Consider the following 27,327-nt stretch of genomic DNA (forward strand, 5'->3'; position numbering starts at 1 on the left):
GTAGAGCGTTTGCCTAGCAAGCACAAGGCCCTGGGTTTGGTCCCCAGCTCCGAAAAAAAGAAAAGAAAAGAGAAAAAAAAAAAAAAAAAAAAAAAAAAAAGAAGGGATGTTTAATGGCTGTACTCTTGAGTGCTTACAGTAAATTATTCCTGGCGGTCTTCCTGGGGATGCCTTAAAATGTCCCTTTAAGACGAGCATGAAAAGATAACTAGTGATGTTGGAAAGGTCCCTCCATTTGTCACATACAAATAATTCTTTCCATTTGACAGCATCCAAATCAGTGACTGTGACCCGCCTTTACCTGAACAGGTAATCGTAAACAAGGGCGACTCATTCTCTCTGGCTTGCCCTTTCTCACTGAAGCTCCATGCAGGAAGCCTGGGGCCAAGGTTCATCCAAACCACGGCTCCCGCTTCTTCACTGCTAAAACAGTTCAAGGCAGCTCCTTCCCTTCCCTCTGTTTTTGTCTGCCTCTCTCTCTCCACACACCTCTGAGAGACATCGGACGAAACCGTATGACTTGCTCACATAATGGTTTTAAACACATTCGCAGCGGTGTGATTATCATCACAACTTTAAGATGGCTTCGTCACCCCCAGACGTCTCAGATTCTTTGATCACCCCCACCTGCACAACTTTTCCACCCTGACCTCCACCCTAGTCTCCAACGGGTCTGCTTTCTGTCTCTATTGGATGCAGAAACTCTAATAACTCGTATTCCTATCATACCCCGGATGACCATTCAGATGCCTCATTTCACATAGGTTCACCTATGTGCCAGCCAGTGGCTGATGGCATGTGGCTCTGTCACATTTGGGTTTTGTATTTGTCAGCCCATAGGCACTAGATTGCTCTCCCTTCTGACTCTCGGGGACAGAGCTGCTGTGAACGTACAGGTACAAGTTCTTGTGTGGATATGCTGTATCACTCTTAGGCATCCACAGGGACCCAGAGTCCTGGGCTTCCCAGACATTCAAAGTGGCTTTACTTTCTTAAGTCCCTACCAGCCATGTAGGGACTCCAATTCTGCCACATTCTCATCAACATTTCTTACTTTCTGTTATTTATTTTAGATACTCTTGCTGTGTAGCCCTGGCTGTCCTGGAACCTGGAACCCACTGTGTAGACCAGGTTGGCCTTTAACTCAAGGACATCCAAAATGTCTCTACCTCCTGAGTGCTGGGATTAAAAGATGTGTGTGACCAAGCTCAGCTGTATTTTAAAACAGCTGCCTGTGTTCCTGGCTGGCTTTGCATGTGCTTTACAGCTAAGGATGACTTTGAATTCTTGGTTCCTCTTGCCTTTACTGCCTGGGCTAGGATCAGAGGAGGAAAACACCATGCTTCCTTCTTCCTCTCTGCTGGCTGGGGAGCAAACACAGGGCTTCAGGCATGCACGGTAGGCAAGCGCTCTACTAACTAACTGAGCCACATTCTCAGCTCCAGAGTTTGTAAGGTTTTGATTTTGATAAAGTCCATCTCACCTTCTTATTTTGTGGACTGTGTTATTTATTTAGCTTTGGTACTTTGGAGACAGGCTCTTACTATGTAGCCTGGGCTTACCTAGAACTTGCTATAAACCCAGGCTGTCTTCACAGACATCTTCTTTCTGCCTCAGTCTCCCAAGCGCTAGTTTATTCCAGGTTAAGAATCGTATAGCACAGTCTGTGAAATGGGGATTTAAATGGAAGGTCTCACCACTCACCTGCAACAGGTAACAATGAGTGCAAGGCCCAGGATGAGCAGGAGGCCACCTCCTGCCGCTGCGATCACCACGGTGATGAGCTGATAGGCTAATCAAAGCAACAAAGGAATAAACAAAGAGGGTTGATTGGCAGGAGGTCCCCAGTCATGTCTCAACCCCACCCTCCATCGTCAGCATGGCCTTAGCTGCTCTCTCCCACCGCCTGCTCTCCAGCCAGAGATTCTCAAAGGCTAGATGAGTTCTGCTTCCTTTGTGTTGAAAGGGTTTCCCCCTTTCAGCCCCAAATTTCTTTCTCTAGAGCAGTCCTGATGATGTCACTAAACCACAAAAGAGAGACAGGCAACCAGCAAGTTTCCCCAAACTGTTCTGAAAGGCTTTCCTCGTATTTTCTCTCTCACTTGAGTGTCTTTTATCATGTGAAAATTACACATCAGGAAACTTAACTTTTTATCTCAATAATAATAACGAAAATAAGGACTTGTGATTCACACTGGAGGCAGAGGCAGCCTGGTCTACATCGTGAGTTTCCGGCCACACCAGGGCTGCAGTGAGACCCTGTCTCAAAATCAAAACAAAACAAAACACCAGAGGTTCGATTCAGTTTTAGGGTCTTACTTGGTAAAACAGAACGGAGACAGCTTAAACTCTTCAATTTCAGAAGAAATGTTACCGGTCTGCTAAGTCCAGGGTCGGGGGTCACTGCGTAAACCATACCGAGACCCAGAAGACCTCCTTATACACGGATTTAATTAACAGAGATTAGCACTGATAGAAGCATATATCAAATATAGTAATAATAACATGTCTAATTAGTTGGGGTGTATATCTGTATATTTGTAGTGAAATTATGTGTGATAAATTATATTAAAATTTCCATTTTTTCTTATGGAAATAAAATTAAAATTGGTTTCTCGGGTTGGAAGATCTAGTATGAAAGCCTAGTAACTAGACTTTCTTTCTTTCTTTCTTTAAAGAATATTTATTTTATATTTCATTACCAGTGTTTTATTCAACTATCTGTCTATGACATGACCAGCAAGACCAGGAGAGGACATGAGATCCCCTGGGACAGTGACAAGAGGGTTGTGAGCCATCATGTAGGTTCTGGGAGTGGAACCCAGGTCCTCTGTAAAGGCAGACCATGATCTTAACCCCTGAGCCACCGCTCTAGCCCCGAATGACCAGACTTTTTACAGCACAGTGAGACTGAACCACGATCTACAGACACGGTTATAAAGTCAAGGTTACAGCACAGCTCTCCAGCTCTCCTAGATCAGGGGCTATGAGCAGAACAGGTAAACCACAAGCTACACACCCCTTATCTATCCTTTATTTAAATGATCAGCACAGAAGCCAGATTATTATGAAAAAGATTAGCTCTGCAGTGTAGAGGGAAAAAGGCCAAATTATGGAATGTGTCCCTCTTCTCCTTTGCCTCTGATATATGCTCCAGATATTTCTCATATGTTTCACCTCCTGCTGTAGTATTACTCTTACAGAATTACCTTTAATTTCATATATTAGTGTGTGTGCGCGTGTGCATGCATGTGCGTGCATGTGAGTGAAAAGACAAACCTCTGATGCAGCCACTGTTCTTAAAGATATTTATCTTATGCATTTATTTAATATATATCTATTTTATGCATCACTGACCATGGAGGTCAGAAATGGGCATTGGATTTCTTGGAACCAGAGTTAGAAATGGTTTTGAGCCACCATGTGTGTGCTGGGAATGGAACCTCGGTCCTCTCCAAGAGCCACAAGTTCTGCTCTTATCCACTAAGCCATCTCTCCAGTTCCCACCCCCAGCCCTTTTTAAGAATTAATTTTATCAAAAAAAATTAATTTTATCATTTGTGTGTGAGTGTGTGTGTGTTTGTGTTTGAGTGTGTGTGTTTTTGTGTGTGTGTGTGTCTGTGTGTGTGTCTGTGTGTGTGTGTGTGTGTGTGTGTGTGCATGCGTGCGCCAGAAGAGGGTGGCAGACCCCATGGAGCTGGAGCTGCAGGGACCCAGTGAAGGTATTGGGGCTTGAACTCTAGTCCTCTGGACCAGCAGCTGGTGTTCTTAAACACACACCATCTTTCCAGCCGGCGTCTCTGTTCTTCACCTCTACCAGCTCTGCCCTGAGCTCCTGTCATGTCTTCTCGGGACAGCAAGTCTGATCTTGCTGTTTCCTGTTTTAAGAGACTTCCGTGGCTCCCAGTGCTCTATTTGCTTTTTTATTTACTTACTATTTTCACTTTTGAAACAAAGTATCATGTAGCCCAGGTGGGCTTCGAGCTTGCTATGAAGCCAAGGATGCCCTTGACCTCCTGGTGGCCTCTACATTCAGAGTGTTGGGATTACAGACAATCGCATCTGGCTTTCCTATGCCCTACCCTACCCCCCTTTTTGGACAGGGTCTCATATAGCCACGGCTGGCCTTGAACTTCTGCCTCCTGCCTCTCCATCTCTCAAGTGATGGGATTACAGGCCTATGTCACCATGCTTGGCTCCCCTGGTGTTTTCATTTTCTTGTTTTATTTTATTTTGTATGTTAGGGAATTCTCTCTGTAGACCAGGCTGGCCCTAATCTCAGAAGTCCACCTGCCTCTGCCTTCCAAATCCTGGGATTAAATGTGAGTACTACCATTGCCTGGTTGCCTTTTTTTCTTTTTAAGTTGAGATAGGCTCTCTATAGCCTCGTAGCCTATACTTACTATGTAGCCCAGGCTGGTCTCTAAATTGAAATTATCCTCCTGTTTGAGCCTGGGATTACAGTCATGTGCTACCATACTCAGCTTCTTTTTCTTTTAAAAGTCTAAATTGGGGGGCTGGGGATTTAGCTCAGTGGTAGAGCGCTTACCTAGGAAGCGCAAGGCCCTGGGTTCGGTCCCCAGCTCCGAAAAAAAGAACCAAAAAAAAAAAAAAAAAGTCTAAATTGGGCAGTGGTGGTACATGCCTTTAATCCCAGCACTCAGAGGCAGAGACAAGCAGATCTCTGTAAATTCAAGGCCAGCCTGGTCTACAGAGCAGGTTTCAGAACAGCCATCGCAACACAGAAAGAGGCTGTCTCGAAAAACAAAAACAAAAAAATTTAATATTTATCTTACACATCAAGATAAATGTTCTCTCACTTATAGCAAGAAAACCAAATATCTGTTATAGAAGTGACCCTTGCAAATGGCTGCAGGTTATAGCACATTCATTCCTCTTTGAAATAAATAGTTTTGTCTCGGGGAAAAAAAAACCCAACCCAATATACTTTGCAGGGAAATCGATGGAATGATATAACATCATGCTAAATAAAATAAGCCAGACTCAGAAATATGAATATCACCTGCTTTCTCTGATATGAGAAACCTAAATTTAAATACACACACACACACACACACACACACACACACACACACACACACACAGTAGTTCACCCACATGCACACACAAACAAAAGAATGGCATAAAAGAATAAGGAAGACAATGAGCAGGGAGGAATAAGTCTGGCTATTGAGCTGAGGGTAGCCTGGAACTCACTATGTAGCCCAGGCTGGCCTCAAACTCATGATCTTCCTACTTCAACCTTCCAAATACTAGACTTCCAAGTGTGTGCCACCACTCCTGGCTGGATAGCTTTTTAAATAAACAAAACCTTATTTCCCCATCTTTCCCTTAGGTACCAAGTATCATACACTGCCTTTTCTTCTTCTAATGACATTCACTGTGGACGAATACATTGATAAGACACAATAGTTTTTAAAGGCCCCATGTTTGGATGGCACAGCCATGTGACTACTTCTAAGCGTGTGTGCCATGACAGCATGAGACTTGCAGTGACATGGGTGGAGTTGGAAAATAGACTGAGTGATCCTAGTGTGTAATGTTCATATGTGGGTGTGGGGGTGGAAGTGAGGTGAGTTATAAAACTGAAAAAGGAGTTAAGGGGGAGGTGGTAGGACACACGTGGCAACAGGAAAGGAGTCTATGGGAGGGACTTGAGGGGTTAAAAGGGTAAAAAAAAAATTACCTAAAAGAATTATGTTTGAAAAATGCCAATGTGGGCTGGAGAGATGGCTCAGCGGTTAAGAGCACTGACTCTTCTTCCAGAGGTCCCGAGTTCAAATCCCAGCAACCACATGGTGGCTCACAACCATCTGTAATGAGATCTGATGCCCTCTTCTGAAGACAGCTACAGTGCGCTTATATATAATAAATAAATAAATAAATAAATAAATAAATAAATAAATAAATCTTTAAAAAAAAAGAAAGAAAAATGCCAATGTGAAACTTGAGAGTATGTATGCTTTTAAAATTTTTTAAATAAGAGGAATAATAATAAAGGAAACAGGATGCATAGACCCTTTCCCATCTCCACCAAGCACACGCAATGTCTTACAGACTCATTTTAACCGATCTGTGAATGCAAGTGCTGACGTCAGCTTTCTGCAACATTGGGCTTCATGGGGTCTTTCTTCCCCAATGCCAACTGTCATGTTTGCTTCTGGCCTGGCGGGCACTGCAAGTGTTTCTGTGGGATAGAGATGGGAAACCCATCTCTGTCCTGTGAGGAGTTGCTCAGAGTGAGCTGGGGTCCTCGGGCCTCCTTCCCCGTGAACACGTGCTGATAGTTCAGTGCTGGCCATCCTCTCAGCTTACGGCTTCTCCCCGAACCAACCCACCCTTGGTTTCCACCTTCCTCTGGAACTCTTAGCTTTGTTTACAGGGTTATTTGGAAGGAACCCATTGTCTGTGTAGCCCGCCACTTCTGGGAACTTTTAATCCCTCCATCCGTGTGAGAGTGGGGTGGGGTGGCCCGCGCAGGATGGGGTGTTACTCCTGTTGCCATCGTCTGCCACAGCTGATGAGGAATGAACACATCGCCCAGACTCACGTGGAAAGCAGAGAGAACTTTCTCTTTCAAAATGACTAAAGCACAACACAGACACTCAAGAGCTGTGAGGGGACAAGGAAGCCTGTGTACAGCTTCTTCAAGCTGAAGCAAAGAGGAAGTGGAGTCTCGATTGGGTGCGCCCAGTAAGCTCTGACCTCAGCTGCCCACGCTAGCGATTCCTGCCACGCCAGACACTCAGGTCCCAGGACGTGTCCTTCAATAAACTTTGCTTACATTTGCCAGCCTTACTCCAGAACCTTAATCGATGAACACTCTTTCAACTGTGTAACAGGGCTTCCTAGGAAGCCATACTGCTTTTCATTTAAAATTCCTTCAGTGCTTAACTACGTAAGGGCAGAGTTCTGCCTCTGAAGCCTTCCATCCTCTTCCAACTGGACTCAAGGCCTTCCTTTTCTTCCTCAGAAGTTTCCCTTTCTCAAGTCTCCATCCAGGCTTTGTGTGAATCGCACGGGCTCCTTCCACTCTCCGGTATCTACTCCGGTCTTGTAGGAGAATTTTGCATGTGATTCTTTCACTCTCTGCTGGGGTTTCTGTCCCTCCCATCTCACCAGACCGCAGTAACATCAAACACAGAACAGAATTCCCCTCCCCCCACTCCCTGCCAACGGGAAAGGACAGAGGCCAGCTGGGGCCCGTGGAAGAGCAGCTTGCACGGACACGTGGGTGGTCAATGCCCGATCCTTTCCTCCTGGTTTTGCCCCTGGCTTTCTGGATACATGCACTGAGTGACATTCGTGCTGAGCTATTCCTGCCGACCCTCCCTCCTCTGATCTGAATCTCCGCTTTGGGAGAGCAAAGTGAGAAGTTCTTTCTATACCAGGTTGTGGGTAGGTGGAAGACAGTCGGGAATATCCTTAAGTGGTATGCTGTAGTTCCTTGGGAAAGACTGTAAACCGAAAAGACAGCTCTAAAAAGCCACTGCAAAGCCGTTAGGGAAGGGACTGCGTCGGTGACCAGAGCCAGAGCCTTCTGAAGCCGAGCACATGTGGAAGAGGTGTGAAAGAGGGATGGACGAAAACGTCTGTGGCAGGAAGAAGCAGACGCAGAACAACGGTGCGAGTTCTACAGTCATGAAGTGACAGTAACCGTAAATCGAAGATGCGCCCGTAAAAAGGAGTCGTAAAAGATAACCAGAAGGAAATTATAATATAGAATGGTGTGGCAGAATCAAAATCAACATCGTCAGAGTGTAGAAACAAAAACATTGCAGTTAAGCCAGTCACAGGGCTGGAGAGATGGCTCAGCACTGGCTGCTCTTCCGGGGGACTCGGGTTTGATTCCCGGCACCCACACAGTGGCTCACAGTTCCAGAGGATCCATGCCCTCTTCTAGTCTCTGTGGGCACTGGGTATATACACTGTGCAGATATATACATGGGGGCAAAATACTCATTCATGTAAAACTAAATCTTAACTTTAAAAGTTAAAAAAGGTTACACAATAGTATATCCTGTGAGGTCCAGTTTTTGAAAAGGAGACACACGTTCACACGATGACGCCTGTGCTCTTCAAGCTGAAGGACGCACGCAGTGCAGCACACAAGTAAGTTGCTGAGTTTGCTAAATTTCCAGATCCTGATTCCATGGGTGTGGAGTGAGGAGGTCTGAAACTCTGCCTGGTAGGTGCCTGCTGGTCCTCAAGCAGTGGGTGTGTGGTGTGTAATGGGGGACAGATGGTGTGCAGACTCCCCTTACACCTCTACTGTAATTGATTCTACATAGTTCTATGCCATGACAAAGAATGACTAATTTGAAAATGAGAAAAAGGTGGCCAACATGGTAGTGCATGACTATAACCCTAGGACTTTGAGGGCTGAGGCAGGAGGATTATGAGTTTGTGGTCATCTTAGGTGACAAAGTAGGTTTTAGGCTAGTATGGGAGATAGGTTAGATCCCAATTCAATAAATAAGCACATACACACATACATATGCACACATACACACATACATATGCACACATACACACATATACACATACATACCTGCTAGACGCATATATACACATGCGTGAGATGGGAAAAAGTTAAAACAACTCAAAGCAGCAGGGGTGACAATACACACCTGTGCAGAGGAACCAACATAAAATTCAAGCAACAGACAGCAAAGGGGGAGGGGGCAGCAGAGGGGGAAGGGGCAGCAGAGGGGGAGGGGGCAACAGAGGGGGAGGGGGCAGCAGAGAGGGAGGAGGCAGCAAAGGGGGAGGGGGCAGCAGCGAGCAAAGGACAGGTCTGGATAGAAAACAATTCTGGATAAGGGGATAAGAATTCACAATGTTGGAATATGGGGTACGAACAAAGACAAATGATCCATAAGAAGGGAAAAGGGATAAGCCAATTGGAGTCCCAAGCCTTGGGTATGGGTGACCTGAATGTCCTTGAAAACTAAAGCCTTAAGAAACTCATATCCTACCCTTTTGAAGGATATTTTCCACAAGAAAATATCCTTCACAAGAAGCAAGGTGTGGAGCCTGGGCAGAACTAGAAAGCTAGCAAAACACTTAAAAGGCAGGACACAGATTATTCTAGTGCCTAGAATATGCTAGAATTGGACGACAGCCAGGAATGTAGAAAGGAGAGAATCTCAAGGTCATGCAGTGTCTGGAAAAGGTTGGCTTATTGATCTCACTGGGCCTGAGAACAGCATGTGTGGAGAAATCTATCCAGACATTTCCCGACTGTGGACAAGCCAGCATGATAGGCTGGGCTTGGAAGAGCAGACTTGTAACCCAGGGCTCAAGAGGTGGAGGGAGGAGAGTTGTTGAGTTTGAGGCTAGCTAGGTGGCACAAAGCACTCATCAGGTGCTTCTGTCACCAGTGGGGAGAGATTCAGGTGTTCCCCCCAACTCGGCTGGGCCCAGACCTCAGATAAGGAACCAGGTGACAAACGTGTCTCAGTGTGTGTTGCTGAAGCACACACAGCAGTGTCCTGCACATGTTATCACAAGTCATAACATTTTTATCAGCCGCCATGAAGTGTTTTGTAATACTAACTTGGTGTAGCTCGAAGTCACCCCGGTTTAATGACAAACCGCCAGCTTCATTCCTGAAGTGGGCTGGGGCCCGACAACAGTCCAGACAGGGGTGTCTGCCCTCTGCTGGACATAGTGGTGGTCGCTTGGATAAATGGGGAGGGAAAAGTGGTCCCTCATAGACCCCACAAACAATGGGGTTGACCTGACTCTTTTCTTACCATAAGAGAATAAATAGATGCAGGGTGTGTATTTCCAAGACAGAGAGTGGCAATGACCGTCCATAGCCAAAAACAAAAACAAAAACCAGTCAACAACAACAACAACAACAACCCTAAAGACCCAACAAACAAACAAACAAACAAACAAAAACTTCCGAACAATAAAACATCAATGGCGCACAACCCAGGACGTGAATCCATGCATGAATTTCATCTTCTAGAATGATAGCTATTCCTGTGAACATAAAGGTAGAAAGTTCTGGAATCCAGCCCTCAGGAGGCAGAGGCAGAGGCAGAGGCAGAGGCAGAGGCAGAGGCAGAGGCAGAGGCAGAGGCAGAGGCAGAGGCAGAGGCAGAGGCAGAGGCAGAGGCAGAGGCAGAGGCAGAGGCAGAGGCAGAGGCAGAGGCAGAGGCAGAGGAGGCAGAGGCAGAGGCAGAGGCAGAGGCAGAGGCAGAGGCAGAGGCAGAGGCAGAGGCAGAGGCAGGTGAAGCTCTTAAAGTTCAAAGCTAGCCTGGTCTATACAGTGGGTTTCAGGCTAACTAGCCAGTGCTACATAGAGAGACTTTTTCTAAGAGAGAGAGAGAGACAGAGAGAGAGAGACAGAGACAGAGACACAGAGAGACACACACAGAGAGAGACAGAGACAGACAGACAGACAGACAGACAGACAGACAGACAGAAAGCAGGAAGAACAAAGGTAGGTAGGGGAGAAAGATGGTATCCTGAAGACATATAACGGGGTTGGAGCATACAAGTAGAGAATAGCAACAGGGGTAGGGGGCGGTGGGCAATATATAACACACAGGAAATAAAACCACGTCTACCTCCAACCTTAGATAATTATCATTCACACATTTACCTGCACAAAACAAAGCAATCCCAGAACTGTCTTGATTCCTACTATTCATACAAGACTCTCCCATATGCTGTATCACAAATTTCGTTTCATAACTTTGAAGGTAATTTCCACCTCAAAAGCATCTGAGGATAAAAAGAACACCCATGCAAGCAAATCTAAACTCCTCAAACTGCTCCTCAGAGAGGACTGGATGAGACTGAGACACCATGCTTGCCGCACTATTAGCGCCTGGCTGGGCTTGGACCGCGCATGCTCCTGTTCTGAGGCTGGTCCTTGAGCCTGGCTGGCACTGCACCGGAAGTCTTCTGTCTCTAACGCTTAGGCTCTCTTGCTCATTGCAGTCTCGGTGGCTCAGATAACTCCCCCGTGCCATGATGGATAGCTCCCTATTAGTTACCCACTGCAGCCTCAGCATCTCTCCTGCCCAGTGGCTCACTTCACACACACCTAGCACCGGACTTAAGTGCACAGTGGAGCGGGGAGGAGCCTGCCAGCAGGCCTGGCCCCGCCCAGTCACTATTCCCTCCTTAGAGATACTTACGGTTTCCACAGTTGAGACCACCGAGGCCGAATGGGCAACTGTAAGTCAAGAGAGACAAGAGAAGACAGTCTCAAATCACAAAATCTGTAACGAAGCAATGTACCTGAGAAATATCTTTACTTAGGATAAGTTCTTTATTAGGATACTCTTGTCTTTTTTTCTTTTTCTTTTTTTGGAGGGAGAGGGAGGCATTTTCAAAACAGGGTCTCTGTGTATCCTTGGCTGTTCCAGAACTCATCCTGTAGACCTGGCCGGCCTGGAATTCAGAGATCCGCCTGCCTATGCCTTCTCAGTGCTCAGATTATAGGTGTGTGCTAACACTGCTGGGTAGTTGTTGTTTTGTTTTTTTAAATAATCATACTTCATTCTATATCATTGATTACCAATAAGCTATTTGTTACAGACTAAACATTCCTGAAGACCCCAACATCTGAAATATTGTCAAATCCCAAATATTTTTTTAAAAGATTTATTTATTTATTTATTTATTTATTTATTTATTTATTTATTTATTTTGGTTCTTTTTTTCGGAGCTGGGGACCGAACCCAGGGCCTTGCGCTTCCTAGGTAAGCGCTCTACCACTGAGCTAAATCCCCAGCCCCTATTTATTTAATATATGTGAATACACTGTCACTGTCTTCAGACACACCAGAAAAGGGTGTTGGATCCCATTACGGATGGCTGTGAGCCACCATGTGGTTGCTGGGAATTGAACACAGGACCTCCGGAAGTGCACTCGGTGCCCTTAACCACTGAGCCATCTCTCCAGTCCTAGGCTAGTTTAACAAACAAACACACAAACGTACATTTGTAACAACTTCATCAGAAGAAGGGACTAGAGAGCCTACCTCATACAGGTTTCATTTTCAAGCCTATATCCATCTTCACAGGCTGAAAGAGAAAAGGAAAAAAATCTATGAGGGTTAACGTGACCAGAAATCAGTTAATTAAACACCAGCCGCCCAAGAGTCCATGGGAATATTCTAGAGGCAGAGAATTTTAAAATTATAATTCCGACTTGAACACTGTTATCAAGATCAAGAAACTTTTCTCGACCCCATCGCGCCTTGAGGAAAACAGGAACTTCAGTGGTTTCTTGAGGAGATGGATATAAGAGAAGGCATAAAAGTGGCTCCCACGGTCTGGTCTAGCGGTCACTAGGCAGTGTCTCCCTTTGTAATTATTGTTCAGCAAGTACAATTCTTTCAGTATGTCCTCTAGAGATGAAGACTGTCACCCATGGAGTAGCCTTCTGTTATAGCACAGGCAAATCTTTACCCACGTGGACATACTTCTTTTTGTGTTGCTGATTATCAATCGCTGTGACCTGGCCCTACCTTCCATCAGGAGGTAGACATGTTATGGGTGCTACCCTTCGGAAACTCAGTCCTGGTGATGTCCAGGTTTTCATAAGTGAATGCTTGCCCTGTTATCTGTCCCAGCAATTCTAGTCAGATCTAGATGTGCCCTACTTTTCTTTTTTCTTTTTTCTTTTTTTTTTTTTTTTGGTTCTTTTTTTCGGAGCTGGGGACTGAACCCAGGGCCTTGCGCTTCCTAGGCAAGCGCTCTACCACTGAGCTAAACCCCCAACCCCTTGCCCTACTTTTCTTGCCAAGAACATTAGCTGAGTTACTGCACAGGGTAAGGTCCAGCTCTGCTCTTGGATCAGCAGTTCTCGAGTCTGTCTGATCACAGGGCACTTTCGATATTACAATAACCCAACCAGGTAGCAGGAATGCTAACCCATGCACTGGTGAAAGCAGACAATGAAAGATGCCCCTGTACGCAAATTCCTTGATTCCTTTGATTAATGCCTGATACACATCTTTTAAGAGATCAGACCGAAAAGGAAAAGGAAACAAAAGGCACAGGACGTAAAGCTGCCCATAGGGAGCAGGTGGTAGAGACAGAGTAGGGAGAACTGAGAGAGGTAAGGGCAGATGTGGGCTAGGGATGGGATCGCAGGTAGACACCCTGCAGGTAGGAGGGACAGGAGGTCTCTTAGACGTCCTGTGTCCTGCCAAGAATTTGTGCATAATTGTATTATCTATGTAAACATGTTTAATATTTTCTTCATTCAAGTTTTTTTTAAATAATTTTATTTTTCTTGGATATTTTATGTATTTACATTCAAATGTTATCCCTTCCCCCCCCCCACAGCCCTCTCCCTTCTTCTATGAGGATGTTCCCACTCCCACCCACCCACCCACTCCAGTCTCAATACCCTGGCATTCCCCTATAGTGTGGAGACAAGCCTTCACACGACCAAGGGCTTTTCCCCCATTGATGCTGGACAATGCCATCCTCTGCTACATAGGCAGCTGGAGCCATGGGTCCCTCCAGGTATACTCACTGGTTGGTGGTTTAGTCCCTGGGAGCTCTGGTGGGGGTTGGTTGGTTGATATTGTTGTTCTTCCTATTCATTTAAGTTTTCAAAGCCAGAAACTGAGCACTTCTAGTAACTATTCTAGTCGTGTACATCAGCTATTAACTGCAACAGGGTTTTGTGGAATACACTTTGAAAAACACTGTTCCAAATAACCTGGAATTGATCTCCTCGCAGATCTTAAAGCTCTGTGGATGCACGACGTGCACGCAGGGTCACCTTGCCTGAGCCTCAGGTACCTGTGTAGCCCTGGCTGTCTTGGAACGCACTCTGTAGACCAGGCTGGCCTCAGACTCAGAGATGCCCCTGCCTCTGTGCCACCGCCACTTAGCTATGAACTTCCATGATTTTGGTTTGGTTTTTCAAGACAGGGTTTCTCAGTGTAGCCCTGGCTTCCCAGAACTGTCTGTAGATGAGGCTGCAGACTGCAGGCAGCAGCCACAAGAAATCCTTATGGCACCTATTGCAGGATGACGGGACCGCACTGTACAACACCATAGTAACCTCTTAGTGAGCATGCCCAGAGAAACTTGTGGACCTCAACACCTAAAAAGACAGGGAGTCTCCTGGCCCACACTAGTGTGCTTTCTGGACGGCATGGGCTCTGTCTCCTTTCAAAGTCATGATCTTTCTGGTTAGTCTCTGATCTTAGACCTTGCATGTAAATGCATGGCCTTTCTGGGCAAATACAGCATTTAGCTTTCTACCAAATACTGTCCCTCCAGTCTCAACAAAGTAGCAGGTTTTCTCTTAATCCAATTTACCTCTTAAATATGAGCATTTGCTGGCTTGGAACTCACAATTCTCCTGCTTCAGTGCCCCAAGGCTGAGGTCCCAGGTACTTGAGACTATGTCTGTTCCCCCACCCCCTTTCTCCCACGATGCCACACCTAACCAGTCAAATCTTTGATTTTTTTTTTTTTATAATGACGTATCAGAGTGTGGCGGTACATGCTTTTAATCCCAGCTGTTTATAGAGGCAGAAACAGACAGATCTTTGCCAGTTTGAGGGCAGCCCGGTCTGTATATTGAGTTCCAGGCCAGCCAGAGCTACACAGTAAAGTAAGACCCTATCTCGAAAAAAGAAAATCACTTCATCGCAATGAAATTACAAACAAAAACATCACTCGCTCGGCTCCCCCTTGAAATACACCCTTGATCTGATGGAAATTTTATATGTTTCTATAAATGTCAATGCAGTTAGAACTTCTAGGCTGAAACCGTAGAGCCTCACTTAGGGTTTTACACTTTAACTATCAGCCACGTACTTATCCGCCACACCAAAGCAAAGTTCAACATAATTGAAACTAGAAAAATTCTCTTTCATGGCCCACATCCTTTCGCCTTTATTGTGACCCTCCTTACTTGGTGTCATTCTTACTCGGTCTCCTTTCTAAATGTCATACCACAGCCCCACTGACACTGAGTGCATATGTATGCGTCCCAGGTCAGGACCTGAATATAAGGGGGGACACTCCGTTTGGCTTTGTTTCTTTCTTAATTGTGGTGATCTTGCTTTTTACCTTCTAATATATCGGAATATAATATACCTTCTAATTCCATCTGATGTGGCGAGCATTTCACTTACGAATTTCCTGAAAACATCATATCACCATTTTTACAGCTGAGTAATATTCCATTTCATTTTCATTATCCATTTACCTGTTGGTGCACATCTAGGTCAGTTTTGTTTCCTTGTTATCGTAAATGGAGCAACAATAAATATGGGCGTGTGAACATCTGTGCGGTAAGGCATGGGCTGCTCCACGGAGATATCAGGAATGAAACAGCTGACTCGTGCAGTCCTATTTTTAATCTCCTAAGGAACCTCTAAACTGATTTCCATACTGATGTATTGATGTGCACCCATCCTCCCCCCCAGCAGCACCCCCTCAGGGCTTCCTTTCCCACATCCTCTAGCATTTGTTGTCAGATTAGTTGATGACAGCCATCCTGACTGGGGTGAGGTGCTCTCTCAAAGTAGTTTTAATTTGCATTTCCCTGATGACTAGGGAGGCTGAACACTTTTTTAAAAAGTCACTGCCATTTGTGCTTCTTTTGTAAATAACTTGTTCATTGCATTCTCCCTGCCCGGTCAGTACATTTTCAAATTCTCATTTGTTTATTTCATTTTTACGTACGTATGTGGGTGGGTGTGTGCAGGTGTGTGCATGGAGCACGTGGAGGTCAGAAGTAATCCTCCGAAGTCAGTTCTTTCTGCCACCTCACGGGAAGTGGGAATTGAGCTGAGGTCATCAGGCCACACATCCCTACCCACCAAGCCATCCTGCTGGCCCCCTTTTAATATTTAAAAAACTTGTTTCTTTACTTGAGTTTTCTTCCTTCCTTCCTTTCCTTCCTTCCTTCCTTCTTTCTCTCTGTTTCTGTTTGTCTTTTTTTAAAAAAAATTTTAGACAGTTTTCTGTGTAGCCCTGGCTGTCCTGGAACTCACTCTGCAAACCAGGCTGTCTTCAAACTCTTTCTGCCTCCTGAGCGCTGGGATAAAGGTGTGCACCACCACTGCCCAGCTCATGATAGGAATTTTCAGTAGGTGTTTCAAATCCTCTTATTTGACAAGATAAAGTGTAACCATATCCTGTTTTGAGAAAATGTAAGGCTGAACCCCCTAATCTTTGGCACCCCGAGTTCTCTGCCTTAGGAAGGCAGAGCCTCCTCTACTGAAAAAGCAGCGCCCCTGCTTTTTCCTGGCCTGAGTAGAAAGCTTCATGCCCTGGCTCATGGTCCCCCTCCTACTGAGAGCGTCTGAGTCATGCTTCATTGGGGCTGTGGAGTGAGGGAAGCTGCTGAGGGATGACTTCTAGCTCAGACTACAGGGGTGCTCCATGGGGGGTGCTCACACGGTGGGGTGCTCCACAGGACTGCTCACCTCTGCCCCATCTTAGCACTGAGGCAGGCTGACATCACCTATCTATTCAATTCTGAACACTTTTTCCTGAAATCACGTTTACGTCAGTCTACCTACCTAACCTCTGCTGAGTGGGGAACTCTTCACTCCTGGCTATTACCCAACCATCTGTTGGGTAACACGCACAGGTCCATCTGTTGACCTGCCTATGATCTCCAGCTGGTGGCTCAGGCTATTTCCATCAAAAGAATCTTGACCCCTCTGATGTAATGACATTTTTCTAATCAAAAGAATGCAAGCTGTTGAGTGACTCAGTGGGTAAAGGCATTTGTCTCCATGCCCCGATGACCTGAGTTCAATCCTCAGGACCTACAAGGTAGAAAGAGAAGCAACTCTATTACGTTGTCCTCCAGTCACATGTATGCACTCACACAAACAACCAAATAAATATATGTAAAAAGTTTCTTTCTATCTATCTATCTATCTATCTATCTATCTATCTATCTATCTATCTATCTATCTATCTATTTTGTCTTTTTAAGACAGGGTTTCTCTGTGTAGCCCTGGCTGTCCTAGAAATCTCTCTGTAGACCAGACTGGTCTCAAACTCAGAGATTCAACTGCCTTTGCCTCTGGAGTACTGGGATTAAAGGCATTGCCACCACTGCCTGGCTTGACTGCCTTTTTTTTTCCCCCAGGTGTATCCATCACTTATCAAAGATTTGAGTGCCTGGTGCTCCTGGGACTCTAAGGGAAAATTCTGCTGGTAAAGGCACTTCCAGTTCCTTATCACAGAGGGACTCTGACCCCGAGCACTGGAGACAGAACGAATGGGGAAAGAATTTGCATATATGAAAAAGCAAAACCGAGCTTAAAGTACACAGTGGAGTCTTAGTAACTCCTTTGCAGGATACTAAGTAACATTTAGTAACTCCTTTGCAGGATACTAAGTAACATTTAGTAACGCCTTTGCAGGATACTAAGTAACATTTAGTAACTCCTTTGCAGGACACTGATTGTCTCAAGTTGTATCTGTTGTGCTATAGCCACTTCATTAGACACTCGGGCCCTTCCTACACACAGTGTTGGGTCTTAAGGCACTGGCCATCTGACAAGGTGCAGCCTGCTAGGACCCCAGCTGCAGAGAAGGTTCAATGATTGAGAGCACTCACTGCTAGGCCAGGAAACAAGAGTTCCGCTCCCTGGCGCCTGTAACTCCCACTTTGTAGGATATGGCGCCCTCTTCCGGTCTTCTAGGGTACGTGCAAGCACATAACACTTAGACCCACAAACACAATTAAAATAAAAATTTTGCCACGTGTGATGGTGCATGCCTTTAACCCCAGTGCTAAGAGGGCGGAGAGGCAGGGAGATCTCTGATCAAGGTCAACCAGGACTACATAGCGAGACCCAATTTTAAAAAACAAAACAACCCTTACCTGTATCTCGCTCACCCCCTACTCCCCCCCCCCCCAAACCTTTAAAAATGCTAATCTCAACCTGGTCAGAGGGTACAACAAGGTTGCTAGAATTGAGGCTTGTGTGGTGGGAGGAAGCTAGGAGATACAGAAAGGACACACATTTTAATTTTCAGTATGTCTGTGCTCCAGCACGAATGGCCAGAAGATGTCACTGCTAACCCATCGGACAGGGCTAGAGTCCTCACACCTCCTGAATCCAATCTTCAGAGGATCGCTGGCCATGACCAACGCTGAGAAAGCACTTCATACAGCCTCAGTGCAAGACCCAAGGTTAGTCAGGGCCCCCCTGTGCTGCTGCTTGGTCATGTCCTGGTAAGCATAAGGTTGGTGGCACCTGTGTCACTTAAAGCACACATCCTGAAAATGATAACCTGGAAAGGACTGGAGTGACATATGCTTGCAATCTTTTGGGAAGCTGAGACAGGAGGCTCATGATCTTGTGGCTAGCTGAGCTATATACTGAATTCTAGGCGAGCTTGGGTTAGAAGGGAAGACCATTTCTCCCCTCTCCCCTCCAGTCATCTCCAATTTGGCCAAATCTCTGTGTAAACAGAGGAGCAAAATGTGCACTTTTTCCTCTAAATTTCTGCAATTATAGAGTGCAAGCTTTTATATGGTACTCACACATATACACAGATGCCTCTTACTATCACCTACAAGACGGCTCTATACTGTTTCTGCCATACTTTCAAAGTTACATATAAAATCAAAGGAGATTTCCTTCTCATAGAGCGGTAGTTCTCAACCTGTGGTCAAATAACCCTTCACAGGGGCTGCCTGAGACCATCGGAAAACATTCACAATTCGTAACAGTAGCAAAATTACAGTTAGGAAGTGCAAACGAAAATAACGTTATGGTCGGGGGTCACCGCAGCGTGAGGAACTGTGTTAAAGGGTCAGAGTACCAGGAAGATGGAGAACTGAGGCTTAGCCAAGGTAACCTCTGGCTACTCTATCACTAACGCTTGCCTGTAAGGGATGGTTAGGACATTGCTGACTTGGAAGTAGAAAGAAGCGGCCCAAACCAGTCAGGAGCAAGGGTGCAGGCAAGGCCATCCTTGAAGGACTATTTCTGAGGCCAGCTCCTCTGCCTGCCCACTGTCCTGCTCACCCGTGTCACAGGCACCATGGCGCACAGCACAACATCACAACACACACGGACTTCAGCGCTCTTATTTTCCTACATACAGCTGGGCTCCAGTCTTTTTTAAAGATTTATTTATTTCTTGTATATGAGTACACTGTCGCTGTCTTCAGACACACCAGAAGAGGGCATCACATCTCATTACAGATGGTTGTGAGCCACCATGTGGTTGCTGAGAATTGAACTCAGGACCTCTGGAAGAGCAGTCAGTGCTCTTAACCGCTGAGCCATCTCTCCTGGGCTCCAGTCTTAAGAAGGGCAGGAAAGCTGGGAAGAAGGAGCTAGGGACATTTATTTCTTTTGAGGGAAAGCCAGTCTGTCATGGGGATGGGATGCTGGGGACCAATCATGCCAGGCCGGAAGTCCAATTCCGAAAGCTGGTGTTCTCCCAAACCTATTGCAGGCCCCAGGCGGAGGGCTGACAACTCCCGCCTCTAAAGAACTTTGTATCAAAACATAATACTGTCAGCGGGTCTAAGGTGCGGGATGAAAGTGCTGCCCCCAGACATAGTTTTACATTCTTTTGATGAAACCAATCCTCAGAGGGGAAGTCCTGACTGAAGTGGCATGTCACCTTGTCCTCGTGTGGATTGTTCACCTGGATCTCAGGACATCTATCACCAGCGAGGTGTTGACTAATCGGGAAGTCTTTGCCCTTCACAGGACAACTGGAGACCATGCTGTGTGAAAAGGGAGCCTCTATAATACCGCCCTTCCTGACCATCACAGACTGTAGTAGTCTTGGAAGCCGGGGGACACAGCACTCAGGATCTGAAGCAAACTGATTTTAGGGCGAGCTTTTTTGGAGTGTGGTGTGGTCTCTGTCTCAAATGGAATGAATTCTGGCTTCTTCTAAAAGGCTGGCAGAATTAGATTTCTACTCTCCAACATAACAAGCAATCTTTAAAACAATAACCCATCAAGCTATCAACAACCTAGATAAATACAAATCAAGTCCCCAGGACTGGAGAGATGGCTCAGAGGTTAAGAGCACTGACTGCTCTTCCAGAAGTCCTGAGTTCAATTCCCAGTAACCACATGGTGGCTCACAACCATCTGTGATGAGATCTGGTGCCCTCCTCTGGTGTGCAGGCATACGTATAGGCAGAATGCTGTATACACAGTAAATAAATAAATCTTTAAAAAATAAACAAAACAAAACAAAACCCCAAAGCAAGTCTCTGTGGGTTACAAAGCCCAGCTTGAGTCACAGCTTTCTGTCCTTCTTGGGGCATCAGATGAAGTGTCACCACACTCATTTCAAAGACCACACTCATTTCAGAGAAGAGGAAACTGAGGTTTAGAGAAGAGAAGTGCTTGCTCAAGATGACACCTGATTAGTGAGGCAGAATGTGGCTCTGAGCCGGGTGTCCTCGGCATTGGTGAGTACACTCACTACTGAGCCACAGTGGACCCCGAAAGACCCAGGCCCAGCTCAGCACCTGTATTTCTACCTTTAGTAACAAACAGGCAACAGACAAGGCTTTGGGGAGAGAATTAATTTTCCTAACTTCCCTCCAACTGCAAGGGAGGGGAAGGGGACCTTGTGATAGCTTCCAATTTCTTTCCTTTTAAATGGCATGGACTAGACAGCAGGCACCAGGAGATACTTACAAGGATACACTGTATTCATTCCTGCTGAGGGCCAAATAGCAAGAGCTGTGTACTGGCCGGTTTTGTGTGTCAACTTGACACAAGCTGGAGTTATCACAGAGAAAGGAGCCTCCCTTGAGGAAATGCCTCCATGAGACCCAGCTGTAAGGCATTTTCTCAACTACTGATCAAGAGGGGAGGACCCAGCCTATTGTGGGTGGAGCCATCCCTGGGCTGGTGGTCTTGGGTTCTATAAGAAAGCAAGCTGAGCAAGCCAGGGGGAAGCAAACCAGTAGTAATATCCCTCCATGGCCTCTGCATCAGCTCCTGCTTCCTGACCTGCCTGAGTTCCAGTCCTGACTTCCTTTGGTGATGAACAGCGATGTGGAAGTGTAAGCTGAATAAACCCTTTCCTCCCCAACTTGCTTCTTGGTCATGATGTTTGTGCAGGAATAGAAACCCTGACACAGACAGCCAGTTACTCCCAGTTTAGAAGCATCACACTCTGGGCAGAGACCACCAGCTCGGCATGCACTGAGCCTGCCCAGAGCAGAAACCGCCTACACGGCAAGCACCATGCTACTGCTGGTGACCCATTGTTACCTCGGCAAGAGTGATCCATCTTGTTGAACTGAAAGTAGCCAGATTTGCATTGACACAGTGCGACGCCATCCAGGTCAGTGCAGATGGAGGTCTCTTTGTCACATTCTGGACTCTTCCGCTTACACAAGCTGCCCGCTGGGATGTGGAGAAACAAGGCAGTGAGACCAAACCAAACCTCGTCTTCACACCTTATGACGCATGAACTTGCCATTTCAATAGGCTCAGGAGAGAGTTTCCCAGAGTCTTCTTGGAGCCACGGTCCTTTCAGAGGCCCCGCACGGTCTCTGCCTCTTATTCCCTGGTCACCGCTGGTAAATAAATATTCACAAGAATTCCCTGTGGAGAAACCAAACTGAGCAAGGAAAGGGTGCTGCCCAGCCTACAAATGCAGCCTCGGCGTGATGCATTCTGTATCTTCACATTAAAGACGGGGTGTAAGGAAGGAGGGGGAGCTGGAACAAATCCAGAAAATGTGACCATGTTCTTAGGGAGTTGAGAGCTTGAACCCATACCAACCAGTGCAGTCAGACCAGTCACGTGTGGAAACATGTCGAGCTCTGTGTGACCTAGGGGCCCAGGCCCACTCCTCGTGGTAAGGCAGCTTGCTTTGCCCCCAGTGTGTCGCCTTTGGGGGGGGTGTTATAGAATGAGATTTGAATGGTAATCTGATTCCCCAGGGTTGGCAGGAAGCTGTCTGTCTGTCTGTCTGTCTTCCCACTACAGTGGTAAAAAGGTTTATTCAGCACTGGATCTTCAGCCCAGTGACCAGTGAGTGGGTGAGCATATGCCGGGGTTGGGGTGGGGTTCTATTGGCCCAATCAGTCACCACACCAGCACCGGGAGAATCAGAGACAGACAAGGAAGGAGCCCAGCTTGAAGGCTTGTTTCATGCACATTACCTCAGGGTTGATAAAGAATCGGTTTATTAGTATCAAGAAGTATTGACCGCTCTGAGGCTTTATATAGCAAAGGTAACGAAGGGTACACTTTACCACGCCAGTGGGTGCACGGAGGGAACAGAACTATGAAACCAACTGGATAGTGGCAACTTATCTACACATGTCCAAGGCAGAGTAAGGCAGGTGTGTGCTTCTGCTGCTGGGGTCAACAGCAAGTTGAACCCAGGAGGAGAGCGGGGCGGGGGATGGGAAGGGCGTGAGCACTCTACAATGAAGAGTGGGTGCCAGTTTTGTAGGGATCCTCAAAGAAAAGGCCCTAAGCTCTTCGGAAGGTTCCTGTTCATTCTGCAAAATTAACCCTCGCCTGGGCAAGTTCTGCTGATGGGAGCTGACCCCAGGGCTTGATGGACCCCTGTGTGGAGTTCCCGGTATCCAGCCCCTTTGAGAGCCCTGAGAACAAGATTGTCTGCTCCCAGGGGGTGAGTTAGGGCACAGCTTTAGTTCCCAGTGCTGGATTTCCTGCCTTTATCAGAGGAAGCTGATGTGTTAAATCTGGGCTCCTTTGTTTATTGTTAAAAAAAAAAAAAGTTCGTATTTAAGGGAAAACGTTTAAACGGAAAAATCTCACCAGGCAAAGTTTGCAAAGCTGGCACCAGGGAGGGACTCGGCCTCTAGGACCTCACATCTGACTTCTTTGAAGGCTTTGCCAGTCAACCAGACTTAGAGAGAAACACCTCCAAGCAAGAGTGTCCAGACCATCCTAGGCTGGGAAAGGCCCGCTCTGGTTAGGTATTTTCTGGAAGTTTTCCTTCCATCCTGTCCACCGATCTAGGCTGCTAGCAAATATTCATTCCCATGACAAAGCAACCAGTTCCCTCCCTCCACCAGATTTCTGTTTGAACAGGGAGGGCGGGCCCTACCCCTCCAACCAGGAGCAGCTTTCCTCGGGCTTCTCAAAGAACCTGTCTCGTAAAGCCACCCAACAGGACCACGCAGAATCTCACTTAAATCGATTCTCAGGGATGTGAATCTTCTGCACTCGTAATTCACATGGTCTTCCCTGGGCATAACATCCGTCAAAACAGACAAAGAACGTTCACAGGAGCCAAGGCTGAGGCAATGAAGGGGGATTTCCAACGTCTCCAAATCCCAGGAGACCACGAGGACTAAAGAACTCTGAAAGGAGGGAGGTGGACATTCTCTGAGCTGAGGGAAGAAAGCCCTCCTTGTCAGGAGCAATGTCCAGAGCACCTGGTGCTGCCCAAACGCTGGAAACCCAGAGGTGTAGAGGAACTGCTGCTCTAGCATCCTCTCTAGCTCCAGAAACATTACCAAGAGCTAGAGCCAGACCCCTTGGCAAAACCCAGAGAAGGTCTGGAGGAAAAACTGACGGGAGCCTAATTTCGGCTAATGTGCATGGAGGTCTTTATGCTCAAGGGACTGGAAGGAAGCAGTCCTCCTTATGGGGACAAGAGTCTTCCTATAAGCCACATGGGGGCAGTCCAGGCAAGGCAGCTGGGTGAGCAGGCCCTCCTGCTAGGGCGGGCTCTTGAGAATCCACATAATCTTGCCAACTTGATCTGGAAAGCACAGATGCATGAGCTGGCAACAGAAAAGTACCCTGGTCCAGTGCTGAGCACACCGAAGGCAGTCTAGGAACGGTAAGCAAACTGAAGAGTGCCTACTTCGATGGGAGGAAAAATGGTACCCTGGAGCCCTTGGCAAGAGAAACAAAACCAGAGATACAACCAGAGAGCCTTGACGTTTCTAGCACTCTAGAACAGGGCATGAACTTTGAAACAAGATACTCCAACTCTGTCATGTTTGGTCCATTTCCCCCCCAGTTAACTAAGTAGCCAGCCCCCAGAGCCTATCTCATGGTGAAAAGATAAGTGTCAGCTCCCGAACTCTGCAGTGCACTTGTTCACACAAGGAAAGCTCTGGACCAGCAGTTCCAACATCCTGACCCACCGGGAATGGCCGAGACCAACCAGCGGGTATGGCACCAAAACCTGATACCTTCAATTTATGTCTAACATCTGGATGCCAGATGAGGAGGTTTAGCCTAAGCCCTCAGTCAGTGGTACAATGAGCTAACCAGAGTACATTTTGATCACCAAGAGGGACAAGCCCGCTATGCCTAGGGACACTTCTCATTCCAGCAAGTTTTCCTCTCTCAGCTATAAAGCTATCCCTGAAAGATAGCAGGCATGTCTTCCAGACGAGTACTGAATCACCTTCCTCACTGACCTTACCCTAACGCAGGGCAAGAGCCTCTGAGCAAACAAGAACCAGGGAAGGGAGAGTCCCATCATGCACTCCTGGGAGCATCCTGCCTCGCACCGTCTCAGTCATTCCATGCTTTTATGATAGAAGACAAACGAAAGAGAGGTAATATTGCATGTTCTTTGTCTTTTCTTAGTCATCACTATATAAAGATTGTTGGATCATTGTCAACCTTACAGACTCTATATGCCACTTTGTGTCTCCCCAGGAAATAGGAGTAACAACTTTTTTGTTCCATCAGCTCCTGTAACTTCTTCCCCTCACCCTGACACTGTATAGAAGAAACAGACGGAGTCGGATGTCGAGGAGCGAGGCTCTAAAAGCCATGTGCAGGCAGATGTGTGCATCTGAGTGTCGTGAAGGGTTGTGCTTAGACATCCTAAAGACAGGCTCTGTGAAGGAGCTTCCCTGGGCCTGAGCCCCAAATGCCTCCCATCTCTAAGTCTATGCCTGCTTGCAAGGGCAGGTTCCCCCCTAGAGACTCTCTCCTTACCTCGAAAGACCCGCTTCTGAGACCCCAAGAGCTGGCAGACTTCAGCAGAGGACCTGCAGGAGTTGACGTATTTCTGGATCCTGTCAGCCAGGTCAAACAGCGTCACATTGGAGGCCAGGACAAAGGTGGTTTGTAGTGAGATGACCACTGTACTGGGCTCTCTGTGGGCAAAGTAAGCAAGGTCTTAACTGACTTGAAATGGCATGTGGGTCCCAGGCAGTCTGCAAAGTAGATTTTACTGCCATTCTCCTTGGAAAGAATAGGAGAACAGAAAGGCCCAGTGACTGTGGCCTTGGGTTACCCCGTATATTAGCTGTAAAACAGAGACTGGCTTTATTTTGATCACCCATTTGGGGACAGCACCACTCCTCCCTCACTCCCCATTCCATAGACCAGTTCATAAACCAAAGGAAGTCTGTTTCTCACCTAGACGCCCCGACTGTAGTTCGGATATAACCAGGCAATGTTGAAAAACATACGTTCAACTGAAATGAAGAACCGGGTTGTCAGACAAAAATCCTTGAGCCAAGAAACATTTTCCTATTTTCAGGATAAAAATAGGTAGTTTCTGTAGCCATCAAGCTACCAGCAGGCAGCTTTACCGAAAGCAGTGTGGCCTTTGTCTCCACTCCCTGCAACCAGTACCCCACAATATCTTTCTGTTGTTCCCCAGGAAATCTCAGCAAGAAATGTTTAGTACAGCGTCCTTGAAAACAAAACATCTTCAAAGGAGAAGATCCCTTCTAAGACCCAAGGTTTCATAAAAAAACAAAAAACAAAACAAAACAAACAAACAAACAAAGAAAACCCTAGGCACTGTTTACTTGGACTCTGACTAGTGAACAAGTTAGCGGAGAAAGCTCAGCCCCCAGCTCTGATGGGCCCTACAGGCTCCTCACAATCTCCAATGAGTTGACCGGACTCAAAGGTCTTCCTCAAAAGGACTCTGTGGGAAATCACATGACGGGGGTCAAGAGCTCTTTTGTTGGGAACAAATTAGAGCGACATGCCCCATGTTTGCCTCTGAGCAGCACAAAGCGTTCTGTCTGCCTCCTTAACAGCGAACTCCCTTTTCTGGAGCAGAGGACCTCAATATCTCATCCCAGGTAGATCCACCTGCCTTCACAGCCCTCTGATTTGGGAAGATGGAGACAGGTATGGAATACTGCCAAATGGTTTGTGGGTTTGAATGTCATATTACACTGTGTGTGTGTGTGTGTGTGTGTGTGTGTGTGTGTGTGTGTGTGTGTATCCTATAGCAATGACTTACTATGATCTCTAGGTATAAACAGAATGTCATCTTAAGAAAGCCCATGCTGATGCTTCCTCTGATGGCATTTAATTCTTCACTGTTAGTTGGGGTCCAGTGTGTCAGGGCCCAGTGTATCCTATGATGATACTTGGCCAAACAAAGAAACAAACCAACCAAGCTAGGCAAATTGCTTAGCCCAGTGTAACACAAAGGACTACACTTTTGCACAGGGCTCTAAAGCCCTACGGGTATGTTAGAAGAAAGTATCCACCACCTACAGAATAACCAGGAAGCAGAAAGCATCCACCTACAGAATAACCAGGAAGCAGAAAGTATCCACCTACAGAATAACCAGGAAGCAGAAAGTATCCACCTACAGAATAACCAGGAAGCAGAAAGTATCCACCTACAGAATAACCAGGAAGCAGAAAGTATCCACCTACAGAATAACCAGGAAGCAGAAAGTATCCACCTACAGAATAACCAGGAAGCAGAAAGTATCCACCTACAGAATAACCAGGAAGCAGAAAGTATCCACCTACAGAATAACCAGGAAGCAGAAAGTATCCACCTACAGAATAACCAGGAAGCAGAAAGTATCCACCTACAGAATAACCAGGAAGCAGAAAGTATCCACCTACAGAATAACCAGGAAGCAGAAAGTATCCACCTACAGAATAACCAGGAAGCAGAAAGTATCCACCTACAGAATAACCAGGAAGTAGAAAGTATCCACCTACAGAATAACCAGGAAGCAGAAAGTATCCATCTACAGAATAACCAGGAAGCAGAAAGTATCCACCTACAGAATAACCAGGAAGCAGAAAGTATCCATCTACAGAATAACCAGGAAGTAGAAAGTATCCACCTACAGAATAACCAGGAAGCAGAAAGTATCCACCTACAGAATAACCAGGAAGCAGAAAGTATCCACCTACAGAATAACCAGGAAGCAGAAAGTATCCACCTACAGAATAACCAGGAAGCAGAAAGTATCCACCTACAGAATAACCAGGAAGTAGAAAGTATCCACCTACAGAATAACCAGGAAGTAGAAAGTATCCACCTACAGAATAACCAGGAAGCAGAAAGTATCCACCTACAGAATAACCAGGAAGTAGAAAGTATCCACCTACAGAATAA

At 46.4% G+C, this 27,327-nt stretch overlaps 1 protein-coding gene across 2 annotated transcripts in view; it reads right to left on the reverse strand.

The window, feature by feature from the left end:
* Positions 1-27,327, reverse strand: part of Heg1 (heart development protein with EGF-like domains 1) — an 87,655-nt gene that overhangs the window by 8,285 nt on the left and 52,043 nt on the right. For both annotated transcript variants that reach the window (XM_087576949.1, NM_001427854.1), the window contains 6 exon segments: positions 25,359-25,417; positions 24,933-25,093; positions 21,255-21,389; positions 12,030-12,072; positions 11,181-11,218; positions 1,705-1,792 (listed from right to left, as the gene is read on the reverse strand). In XM_087576949.1, coding sequence (XP_087433075.1) covers positions 1,705-1,792; positions 11,181-11,218; positions 12,030-12,072; positions 21,255-21,389; positions 24,933-25,093; positions 25,359-25,417 — 524 coding nt within the window.

The sequence above is a fragment of the Rattus norvegicus genome, chromosome 11 (genome assembly GCF_021556685.1).
Source record: "Rattus norvegicus strain SHRSP/BbbUtx chromosome 11, alternate assembly SHRSP_T2T, whole genome shotgun sequence".
In the NCBI taxonomy this organism is placed as follows: domain Eukaryota; kingdom Metazoa; phylum Chordata; class Mammalia; order Rodentia; family Muridae; genus Rattus; species Rattus norvegicus.